The sequence below is a fragment of the Mustela putorius genome, unplaced genomic scaffold (assembly GCF_011764305.1).
Source record: "Mustela putorius furo isolate JIRA1106 unplaced genomic scaffold, ASM1176430v1.1 tig00003899_pilon_pilon_pilon, whole genome shotgun sequence".
Classification (NCBI taxonomy): domain Eukaryota; kingdom Metazoa; phylum Chordata; class Mammalia; order Carnivora; family Mustelidae; genus Mustela; species Mustela putorius.
Window position 1 is genome coordinate 4,487,106 of NW_025422048.1, and position 10,439 is coordinate 4,497,544.

At 61.4% G+C, this 10,439-nt stretch overlaps 2 protein-coding genes across 7 annotated transcripts; one reads left to right on the forward strand and one right to left on the reverse strand.

The window, feature by feature from the left end:
- Positions 1–202: 202 nt before the first annotated feature.
- Positions 203–6,554, forward strand: EOLA2 (endothelium and lymphocyte associated ASCH domain 2). 6 transcript variants are annotated; one of them, XM_013048665.2, is made up of 5 exons: positions 204–294; positions 1,464–1,527; positions 3,706–3,848; positions 3,964–4,251; positions 5,110–6,554. In XM_013048665.2, the coding sequence occupies exons 4-5, from the start codon at positions 3,999–4,001 to the stop codon at positions 5,331–5,333; spliced, it is 477 nt and encodes a 158-aa protein (XP_012904119.1). In that variant the 5' UTR covers positions 204–294; positions 1,464–1,527; positions 3,706–3,848; positions 3,964–3,998; the 3' UTR covers positions 5,334–6,554. The 6 variants fall into 6 exon arrangements, with proteins under 6 accessions (XP_004777984.1, XP_012904119.1, XP_004777981.1 ...); XM_004777924.3 differs by lacking the exon at positions 204–294 and adding an exon at positions 339–495; XM_045068071.1 differs by lacking the exon at positions 204–294 and adding an exon at positions 502–683.
- Positions 6,555–6,578: 24 nt separating this feature from the next.
- Positions 6,579–8,475, reverse strand: LOC123388457 (heat shock transcription factor, X-linked member 3-like). Its single transcript, XM_045068069.1, has 2 exons — positions 7,801–8,475; positions 6,579–7,191 (listed from the first exon to the last, which is right to left on the reverse strand). The coding sequence occupies exons 1-2, from the start codon at positions 8,284–8,286 to the stop codon at positions 6,595–6,597; spliced, it is 1,083 nt and encodes a 360-aa protein (XP_044924004.1). The 5' UTR covers positions 8,287–8,475; the 3' UTR covers positions 6,579–6,594.
- Positions 8,476–10,439: the final 1,964 nt, after the last annotated feature.

The following is a 10,439-nucleotide window of genomic DNA, read 5'->3' on the forward strand; positions in this document are numbered from 1 at the left end:
AGCTCCCCCCCAGCTCTTTCTCACAGCCGGAGCCCACTCTTCTTGCAGGGGCGCCCCAGCTACTCCCCGAAACCTGCCTCACAGCTCCTCCCCCAACTCCTTCCCACAGGCCGCCCGCCCGAAACCCTCCCCCAGCCCCGCCTCCCGTAGCCCCGCCCCGCGGGCCCGTCCCCAGAGCGCCCGCCCCGCCCCTTCTCGCCGCGCCCCCATTTCTTTTCTCACTTCCGGTTCCGCTCCAGCCGTCGGCGCCTACCTCCCCACCGAGCGGGAGCGTGCCCGGCGAGTCGCGGCGCGGTGAGTCCAAACCCGTCTCCTAGCGGCCGGGGCGGGCGCGGCTCTGTGCGTGCGCACGTGAGTGCGTGTGTACGTAACGGCTTGGCTGCGGGCCTCCGCGCTTGCGCACGGGCCTACTCGGCCCCTCCGTGTGCGTACGTGGGTTCGAGCCTGCGCACACGCCGCAGAGAAGGGGCGCCGGCACCTGAGCGAGCCTGTCAGGTGAGGGGCCGCCGGCGCCTGAGCGAGCCTGTCCGCGGTCCCCGGGGCCGGGCCGCTCCGATGGCCTCAGGGGGGCCGCGGCGATGGCCCGAGAGCCACGATGCGGGCGGAGCACTCTGTCCTCCCTCCCCGGCCAGCGTCGTCTCGCCGGCGCGTGGGCGCCGGTGGTCCTGGCGCTGGTAGCGTCGGTGGGTCCCTCGGAAGCGGCCGATCCCGCCCAGTGGCCGCAGCCGGGCCAGCCGAGGGTGCCCGCGCCTCCGTGCCCGGGCCCGCCCGCCGGCAAGGGGGCCGGGAAGCCGGTGCCGCTGAGGCCTGCTCGGCCCTCCGCGGGACGGGACCTCTGGGCTGGGGTTTCCCGGGCCGGGGCGGGCGGGTCTGGGAGCATGCACAGAGCTGCCCAGGCCACCCTTCCCTGTCCCCTCCTCCCGCCACTGTCACAACGCCCGCCATCCTTCGAAGTGCCCGGAGCAGCGACGGGCCTGTGCGCGTGGAAGCAGGAGCATGCCCTCCCTCACTGTGTCCCTCCCTGCGTCCCCTGGGCCCTGGGCTGTGACCTACCTGAGGTCCCGGCTGTGCAGCTGTGCGGTGTTCAGCTGGTTGCCTGTGGCACTCCTCCCGCAGGGGCCGACTCAGGATTTTATGGAGGGGAACGGGATTGTGGGGTCCCCAGATCTTTCCCCTGAGACAGTGGGAGGTGGGGGGGTCATCTGTCTCCTGTCGGATAAGGGGTCTGCTAGGCTGGAAGGACACGATCCGCTTCCAGGAGAGGATCTTCTCTGCTGCTGCTGGCTGGGGCGTCAACGTGATGAGCAGAACCAAACCTTGAGGGAGGTGTTTCCCATGCCGGGGGCCCTCCTGAGTCCCAGGGGTCCCCCAACGCTGCTGAGCAGAAAACCTGTTCTGGCACATCCGCCAACGTTGTCCTTTTCTACCTAATGACTTTGTCTTCTCCCCGCCACCCACCCCAGTCCTTGTGCAGGTGACGAAGCCCAGACGAGTGGAACAGCGTTTCCTGCTCAGACCACGAAGCAGGTACTCTGCGGGGTGGGGCAGGAGGGCACCCTTACAGTTCCATCCCTCGAGGGGCTCCGTCCACACTGGTCCGTCCTCCTTGTGGTTTTGTGGCCCCGATGACAAAAGGGTTGGCCAAGAAACTGAATGGCAGACACGAGGCAAACCCGCAGTCCGGTTATCGACCCTCGTAGAAGAAAGAGAAAGGGCCAGGCCACAGGGGGACATCCAGCCTCCCTCGTGACTGATCCGGACCCAATGAACAGGGCGACCCTCTGTCACCCGTCGGGTTGGCCGGACTGGAACAGGGTAACGATGCTCAGGGCCGGCAGTGGAGGAGGGAGGACGGGGAACCCTTGCCCGTGGTTGGCGGGGCGTACACAGGGGAGGGAGCCTTTGGGGAAGGTGATCTGCCGGCCTGTACATCAGCATCTCAGGTGCGCATGCCGTGACCCCGGCCGCCTTCTAAACAGGTCCTCTGCCCGCGAGCGTCTGTTGTGACGTCCTCTGTAGTGGCAGAAAGTACGCAGCAGCCTGGGAGTCTCCATCAGTAAGGGAAGAGTCAGCAGATGGAGGGACAGCCCACAACGGGAGGCCACACAGGCAGTGCAAAAGATGACAGATGACGATGTCCAGGCATGGAGGAACATGCCGGACGTGCCCCGGGTGGAGAAAGCACTGTGCGCCCTGCGGAGATGTCCGGGACGGAGCTTACTCCTACCTCTGAATTAGTTTGCCACGGTGGTGGGAGCAGACTCCCACAGACTGGGTGGCTTAAGAGAGCAGAAAGGAATGGTCTCCCGTTTCTGGGAGCTGGAAGTCTGAGCTCTAGGCGTCAGCTATATTCACCTCTTCCGAGAGCCGGGGGAGCACATGTTCCGTCCCTCCCCCGCAGCTTCTGTTGGTTTCCTGGCCATCTGTGGCCTCCCCTAGCTGGTGGATCGCTGCCTGCCTCTTCACATGCCTGTCCCTGAACTTCACCCTTTTACAAGGACACCAGTCATCCTGGGTGAGGGTCTGCCGAGCTGAGCTCATTTGAACTCAAAGGGTCTGTAAAGACCTTTTCTTTCTACGGAAGGTTACTGGAAGGTTACGTTCTGAGGGACTGGGGATTGAGGCTTCGGACCTGCGAATTGGGCTGGGCGGGGACGTGATGCAACCGATAAGGAGATAAGGACGGATAAAGGCCCTGAGGGAGGGATGCTCTGGGCCTGCGCCCCGGATGGAAGGAAGGCCTTGGTGGCTGCAGGGTGGTGAGTAGAGGGGAGAAGGGAGCAGATAGCAGGGGGTGGGGGTGAAGATCACGTGGGGCCTTGAGGCCCGGGTGACAGGTGTGGATCTGTCCTGGATGGGACAGGCGGCCCCTCGGAGGTTCTGTCAGGGGAGTGACAGGATGGATCACTCCTGTACCAGAACCGCTCTGGCCACGGTGCAGACGCTAGCGTGCTGCGCGCCCACGGCGAGTCCGAGGATGATCGGGAGACCGCCCGAGAGGGCAGCGGGACCTGGGGAGACTTGGACTAGGATGGTGGCCGTGGCGACGATGGAGAGGGGTCAGGCTCTGAGGAGGTTGGGGGAGCGGCGCCCGGGTGATGTGAGGGCCCGGGGCAGGAAGGGGAGCCCGGGCAGCTGCTGGGTCGGGGACTGGAACGACGCATTGATGGTGAAACCCCTTGCAGAGGGGGAACGGAAGTGGATTTGAGGGCGGCGGTGGTTGGGGACCTGAGGCTGCTGGCTCTGGAAGGTGGAGACGAAGCGGGAGTGGCCCGTGCGGAGGGGGACGGAGCGGGCGAGCCTGCAGTGTGCCAGTCTGAGAAGAAGGGAGGGAGGGGTGGTTAAGGGCACCGGGCTGTCGGGCCGCGACTTAGATGAGGACAGAACAGGCACGAGGCGGGTCCCTGGTGCCTGGGGTGGCCCGTGTGTTCCTGGAACGTGGGGGGTGGCACACGGCGAAGGGGCAGAGGCTGCGAGTGTAGACTAGCGTCCTGGGGACCTCTGCCGTGTGGAGATTCGAAGGCCTCAGGAGGCGGAGGCCTGTGTGGGCTGAGGAGGGGGCGGGTTGGGGGGAGTCTTTGTCCTTGTGGTGGGGGCCACACAGGTGTGGCAAACCCAGGGGCCTCCCCATGTGTGCTCTCCTGGGGCTCAGTGGCCTCTGTGGTGGCACTGACCACATGCTGTCCTGGCCCTGCCTGTGTCTAGCCGTCTCCGCCCTCCTGCGCGAGCTCGCCAGGGACTCCGTCTGATGGACAGGTCGTCGTGAGCCCCGGCCCCTTCCTTTGGGCCCGTCAGCTGACCGTGTAGTGGTAGAAGGAAGGAGCCAAGGCTCTCTGCTCCCCCACCAGGTGGGCGGGGTCTCAGGGTGACCCGTGGGACGCTGGGGAGAGGTCTTGCCCGCGTCATGAGCGGGGAGCGCCGGGCGTGAGGCTCCTTGACGTGCGTGGTTCCGTGTTTCCGCAGGCCAGGTGAGGCCCCGGAGCTGGAGCTGTAGGGAGATGAAGTTCGGCTGCCTCTCCTTCCGGCAGCCTTATGCGGGTTTTGTCTTAAATGGGGTCAAGACCGTGGAGACGCGTTGGCGGCCTCTGCTGAGCGGCCACCGGAACCGCACCATCGCCATCCACATTGCCCACAGGGACTGGGAAGACGGGGCTTGGAGGAAGCTGCTGGCCGAGAGGCTTGGCATGAGCCCCGCTCAGATTCAGGCCTTGCTTCGGGAAGGGGAGAAGTATGGCCGCGGAGTGATAGCAGGCAAGTGACCGGAGTCCAGAGGCTGCTGGGACATCTCCGAGGGCTGCCCCCCAGCGTCTGGCTCCGGGTTGGGTGGCTTGTTTTCTTTAGAACTGCTGGGTGCCTGGGCCGTGGTTTCTTTAAGCAACACACCCTTCAGAGGGACAGCCGGGGACCCTGGGCTCGGGGGCTGGGGGGTCGCCGGGGACCCACCACCTCGGGGGAAGCCTGCATCCACTCTGGGCCTCGGTTCCGTTCTTGATCTTGGAGGCAGGGACAGGTTCCCAGACTCCACATGGCATTTGCCTGCGGGCGTATATGTGTACACCCCTGTATTTGTGCTCGAGCACGTGTGTCTGTGTGTGCACGCACATACACGTGGCAGAGACCCTGGGAGGCGGTTTGGGGTAGCCTCCAGACTCAGGCTGTTGCCTGGCTTTGCGGGCGATGCCCCGCCCCCATGGTCCCTGCATCCTGGATAAGTTTCCCTGGAGGGGTCGGGTCCCACGGCTGCACCTGCCACCTGCCGAAGTGCTTGGGGACCTGACGGACTCTTTCCTCCTGGCGTCGGGAGCCCTTCTGATCTCTGCCTGCTGCCCTAAGCAGGTTGGGCAGGGACCTGCCCGATAGTTGGGTGTGGTCATTGAGGACAAGGCCCTCCACTTCCTTTCTCTCCCTCCCTCGGCCTCACCCAGAATTCCCTGAACAGAGTCTGGCCATGTTGCAAATGCTCCATCAGAGGGGCCCAGCATATCCCGTGTCCCCTCGGTGAGACTCCCTTAGTCTCTGGTGCTTGGAGCGATCGATAGCTGTGTTCTGCAACAGGGGGGGCCTCGGTTTCGGGAGGAAAAACCACCGTGTGCTTCTCTTTGCGCATAGGGCTTATTGACGTTGGGGAAACTTTGCTGTGCCCAGAAGACTTAGCTCCGGAGGAGGTCGTGGAACTGGAAAAGCAAGCTGTCCTGAGCGGCCTGAAGCAGAAGTACCTCACTGTGCTTTCGAACCCCAGGTGGTTGCTGGAGCCCATCCCCAGGAAAGGCGGAAAGGACATCTTCCAGGTAGACATCCCAGAGCACCTGATCCCCTCGGGGCGGGAGGCCTGAGGAGAGGGCAGGCTTAGGGAGGAGCGCTGCGTCCTGCCCCGGGAGCTGAGCGTCAGTCGGCGACAGCAGCGTGGTCTGGCTTGGCCCCGCTGCGGAGGCCGCTATGGCTGCGTGCTGTTCGTGGACCCCGATCTCCGCACTCCCGTGCGGGGACAGCTCAGCCGGACTTTCCTTTGGGAGCTGCCCCTCTGGGCTCCTCGACAGCCTCAAGGACCCTGACCTTCAGGAGAAAGGGCAAGCTGCCATAAAGGCCTTTGCACCTCAACTAATTTGGATTGTACCAAGAAATCGGTTTTAAGAGAACTAGTTAGTGGCTCCCCCCTTCTCGTTTCTGGTCAAAAGTCAGCGAGGGCTTGAACAGCATCCAGGGACTGTTGTGGAAGGCAGGCCCAGGAGTGGCCAGCCACGTCGGCCCCCTTCACGGTGACAAGGACATCGGACTGAGAAACAAAGCACCCGCCTGTCCTCTCAGATGACTGTTGCTCTGTTGTAAAAGTGACCCTTGGCCCAGGAAGTATGCGTGTTCCGCACATGGCACGGCTACGTCGTGTGCAAGCGGACCCTAAATACAGCCCTGATGGGAAAGTGATTGAGTGGTGGTGGTTCTTTTGTGGCGAACCTTTTGTTGTTGCTTTTTGTGTTCCCTGCAGAGTTTCTAGTAGGTGTTCTCTCTGGGGATGCCGGGCCACCCTTGCCCCCCTCCGGCCATTGACTGGAAAGGTCTGTCTCTTCTGAGCTAGCCTAACGGCATCCCTTGTCCCTGCTCTGAGGTGGGCCTCTTTGGAAGGCCTCTGGCACTCGCGCTCGGCTGCTGATCAGAAACTTGCCGGCATCACGAGGGGACCCATGAGGAAAGGCCCTCCTGTTTCAGACTACATGAATGCTGTAAGGGGACACCACCAAGGTCAGGGGTGAGGCCTGCTGTCTTCTCCTGACCGGCCTGCAAGGCTCTGGGCCAGATCTTCCTGGGCCTTCCTCAACACTCGTGGCCAGCTCCTGGGCTGTGTGTGTGATAGTGCTGCTGCTTCAGAGAAAAGGGGACCCACCGGCACCAAAACCTGTCCCGGGCCAGGATTCCTAGCCTCCCCAGGGTGATCCGATGAGGCGTGTGTAGTATCACAAGTTGAAAAGAACACAGACTCGCCGTTGTCGTTTGATTGTTTATTTACTCCTGCCGAGTTTTGCTTTTCTTTATTAAAGCCAAAAACAGATTCACGGTTATACAGTAGTGATTTTTACTTGTCACCAGTGGCCTGTGAGCTTAAGGACCTGGATTGTCCTTGAAATGTTCACAGAGGGCACACCTGTAATCTGAGGAGCCCTCCTCCTCCTCGTTCTCGTTCTCACTGGGGACCTCGTCTGGGGACATGACTGAAAGGGCAGCCAGCAGGATGGAATAGCAGGTGTTGTACAGCGACATCACTGACCCGTAATCTGGGTAGGGTGCGGGGGCGGTGGGCAGCTCCCCTGCGCCCTCCCTTCCGGTGGTAGTGGGGGGCGCAACTGTGTCATTCCTGGAGGTGCCCTCCCCACACGGGCCGCCCTGCTCCCCGGAGGCAGGATTCTCCGTGTCATACCCCGCCGCACTGCTCAGGGACCAGATACCAGAGAAGGTAAAGGACCCGGTGCCACTGGGTCCCGGAACATTTGGGCCTTCTTTGGGGGCTGCCTTGTCCTCCTTGGTGGATTCCTTGTGATGGATTCGTGGGGACCGTCTTGTAGGTACCACGGGCTTCTTTCTCTTTGACGGTGTTGTGCCGCTCCCTGGCCACCCGGTGACAGTTCTCAGATTACTTTTTCTCTGAATATTCTCCAGCAGCCCTGGCCTGTCTCGCTGAAAGCTGGAGTTGCGGTAGAGCTGAAATGAGATTCATCATTTTAGACATTCTGGAAGGAAAGAGCCGTGTCCCCTGCTGCCCCCGCCGTCGCCACCACCACCACCACGGCCACGGCTGTCCCTACTGCCATCACTGCCCCCCCACCCCGACCACCGCGAGCATCGCCGCAACCAACCACCGCCCCCACCACTGCCACCACCACTCCTCGCCCTTCTACCCTACCCCCACCACCACCACTGTCCCCACCACCACCACCATCGCTGCCGCCACTGCCACCCCCCCCACTCGCGCCCCCCATCTAATCCCCCCCCCCCACCACCACCACCACAGCTACTCCCTGCCCTCACCCAGCCCAGGGCAGTCTTAATGGTCCAGTTCTACTAGGGAGAAAAGCAGCTGCCTGTGAGCTTCACTATGCCCTAGACCCTGAGCTCACGAACGACCCAGAGTGCATAGGTTAAGGTGTTCACATACCTGTGTGACGTTCCCTGGCCTCTGTTTAGGCATAGAGAAATACATTAATTGAAATATTAATAAGAAATGAAACCCTTTCATGAGATTGTTCATCTGGGTCTACTAGGAAAGTGTCAGGACAGAAAACATGGGAAACCAAGAACTTTCTACTTTACCATCATTTTCCTGTTCCCTGGGGCACGAACCGAAGGGTTGTTTGGGCGTATTTTGCTGAACCCGTACAGGTTCATTAGGCGGATGAACCCCTTCAAGCTGTCAGTTTCAAAGATTCTCTCTGGGCCCCTGCGGTGGAGAATCTCCCTCTGGAAAAGGTCTTCATCGATGATCACAGTGTCGCCGTCGTCATTCCAGCACACGGACGTGAAGGTGGTGTCCTCCACGATCCTCCAGAGCCTTCTTGGGAAGGAGAGCCCGAAAATGTTTTCTCCCACGTTGTAGGCACCGCGGTTTGGGGCCGGTGGCGGTGGGTTGTCTTGGGGGCCTGGATCTCGGCTCACGGCTGGACCCTCGCGCCTCTCCAAATTCTGGGAATCCAAGTTGAGGTGCAGGGAGGAACTCGACGGGACCTCTCCTGCCGACTCCCCATCACCGGGAGGAGCCAGCATGACTTGGTATATGTCGTCGTTACTCTGACTAGCCATGGAGCTAGTCTAGATCAAGAGCATTTTCACCCTGAGGCCGTCTTGCTAGACTCTTGAGTCAGAAATGCCTCCAGCCAAGACAGGATGCCCAATATATACTGTTCACAAAATTCTAGAATTGCGTAGTGGGGCAACCGGGTGCCCGGGTCATCGCCCTCTTTATCTGTCATGTGATGTCACAAAGGTGGCTCCGAGCTGGTCTGGAGAGGGAACCCTGGCCAAGTGTGGGGGCGGACGGGGACGGGTACAGGCCCCCAGCTTCTCTCTTTTCTACGAGTATACAGAAGCATGGTTTGAGTTCTCCAGAAAGGCTCCTGGCTACAGCCAGGCACACTGTTTGCCGGGGCCAGGCGCTGGATGGGTAGAGAAGCCATGATTCCAGGTCCACTCCCACTCCCCGAGGACGGGGGGAGACCTGTTGTTGGCCTCTCGGCTTAGCTCAAGGGCCAGGCCCTGGTTAGTCCTGGCTTGACTACCACCAAATCTGTCCCAGTCAGATGGGCCCTTGGGGGACTGTATCTCTCAGAAGACGGCAGTCCCTAGCGGTCTAGCTGGCCTGGTCTCAGTTGGTAGCCCCCCTCTTCTGCCTGCCCCCCCCCCCGCAATTCCCGCTTTGGTCTCTTCCATCTGCTTCTGTTGGTTAGTTGGTCCTGCTCAGATGCGCCTGAGCAAAGAGTCCTTTTTTCTCACCCCTGGATCCAGTGTTGCCAGAGTAGGGCTGAGCTCGGCAGGGCGAGCGCGTCCCTCTTGTTCCTCAAGCTCCGCGTCACCCGCAGCGCCTCAGACACACTGGTACCCACAGCACCAGTGCTGTCTGTGAACGGCCACTGCCTCCACCCTGCTTGAGGGTGTCTTGTCGAGCTCTGCTTGTCCCCAGACCTCGTCCCTCTCCAGATCATGATGGGATTGTCCCTTGTTCCCATTTGTTCCCTGTAGAAACTCTCCCACGTTGGGGACACTTGTGTTCGCCCGTGGCAGAGCTCCTAGCACAGACAGGTGGACGCAGCCTCCCTGGAGGCCGCCTCGAAGGCCCAATCGCTTTTCCTCAGCAGAGTGCTGGGGCTCGAGCTCTCCCGGATTTCTGGCCTCCCGCTTCCCAGCTAGATCTCCTTTGGCACTTCCCCTTTTGATGACTTGACTTTGGGGTTCAGCGTACATTCTGTTCAGTTGAAACGAAGCATTTCACGGGCCCACTCCCATGCCAGGCCTGCTCCCCTTGCCCCGAGCCCGCCCCCACCCGACCCCGGCGTTCCTCTCCTACCTCGTCGTTACCCGGACGACCGAGCCACCGAGTGATGGTGTTGGCGCTGGGGTTGCTTGTCAAAGGGCCTGCTCTAAACAGCCTCCCTCCCAAGGAAAATTTCGACTTGTTTAGCTAGGCGTGACCAGAGGAAGCCAATACACACTATCTGAAAACAGAGGAGAGTCTGGGTGTGGGGTGGGACCAAACCTAAATGGAAGGTCCTCTTCACCACAGACGAGAGGAGGGGACGGTCGCTCGGGGCATTTGTGTTCTCTAGCCCCCGGGACAGCTCTGTTCTTAGTCTTCACTCTGGTGCCATGCTGCCCCCTCCTTTGTTCCTGCTCCAGGGCGGCGGCCTCCAGAAGGCCTTCCTCCGGGGCCTGGGCGCCCTTAGGGCCCCTCTCCTGGGGCTCCCATGGCCAGGCCAGCTCCCACACAGTCCCAGTTGAGGAGCTCCCGTCTCCCCATCCAGACAAGGAAGGAGGTCCTGGAAGACAGCAGTGACCATCATGTGAACCTGGTTCCCAAAAGTTCTGTGTTCCCCCAGCAGCAGCTGGAAAAAAGCTGTGCCTTTTAAGAGGGCAGGAGGAGCCCTCGGGGAGGACACCTGCCTCACAGTGGCCGTGCCCATCACTCCCTGGTGTCCGGGCCGTTTACTCTGGACCACAGTCCCTCGGGAAGGTGTCGGGAAAGGCCCAGCCGAGGCCGTGGAAGGTGGAGTCAAGCCCAGCTTTCACCTGAGGAAGAGGAGCCGGTCCCTTCTGCCTGCCCTGAAGCCACGAAGCCACCGGTCCCCGGTGGGGACAAGCAGCAAAGGAAGCTGTCTGCTCTGGTGCTGTCACATTTCTGTCCTCATCCAAGGCTCAGGGGACACTGGGAAGCATATCCACGGGGCCATGGTGTAAAACAT

Excerpts from the sequence above, each read along its gene's own strand:
- EOLA2 (XM_004777927.3), top strand. The coding sequence starts at position 3,999 with ATGAAGTTCGGCTGCCTCTCCTTCCGGCAGCCTTATGCGGGTTTTGTC. Across the intron at positions 4,252-5,109 it reads TGGCCGCGGAGTGATAGCAG|GGCTTATTGACGTTGGGGAA; the intron begins GCAAGTGACCGG and ends CTTTGCGCATAG.
- LOC123388457 (XM_045068069.1), bottom strand. The coding sequence starts at position 8,286 with ATGGCTAGTCAGAGTAACGACGACATATACCAAGTCATGCTGGCTCCT. Across the intron at positions 7,192-7,800 it reads CAGGGAACAGGAAAATGATG|CTCTACCGCAACTCCAGCTT; the intron begins GTAAAGTAGAAA and ends ATCTCATTTCAG.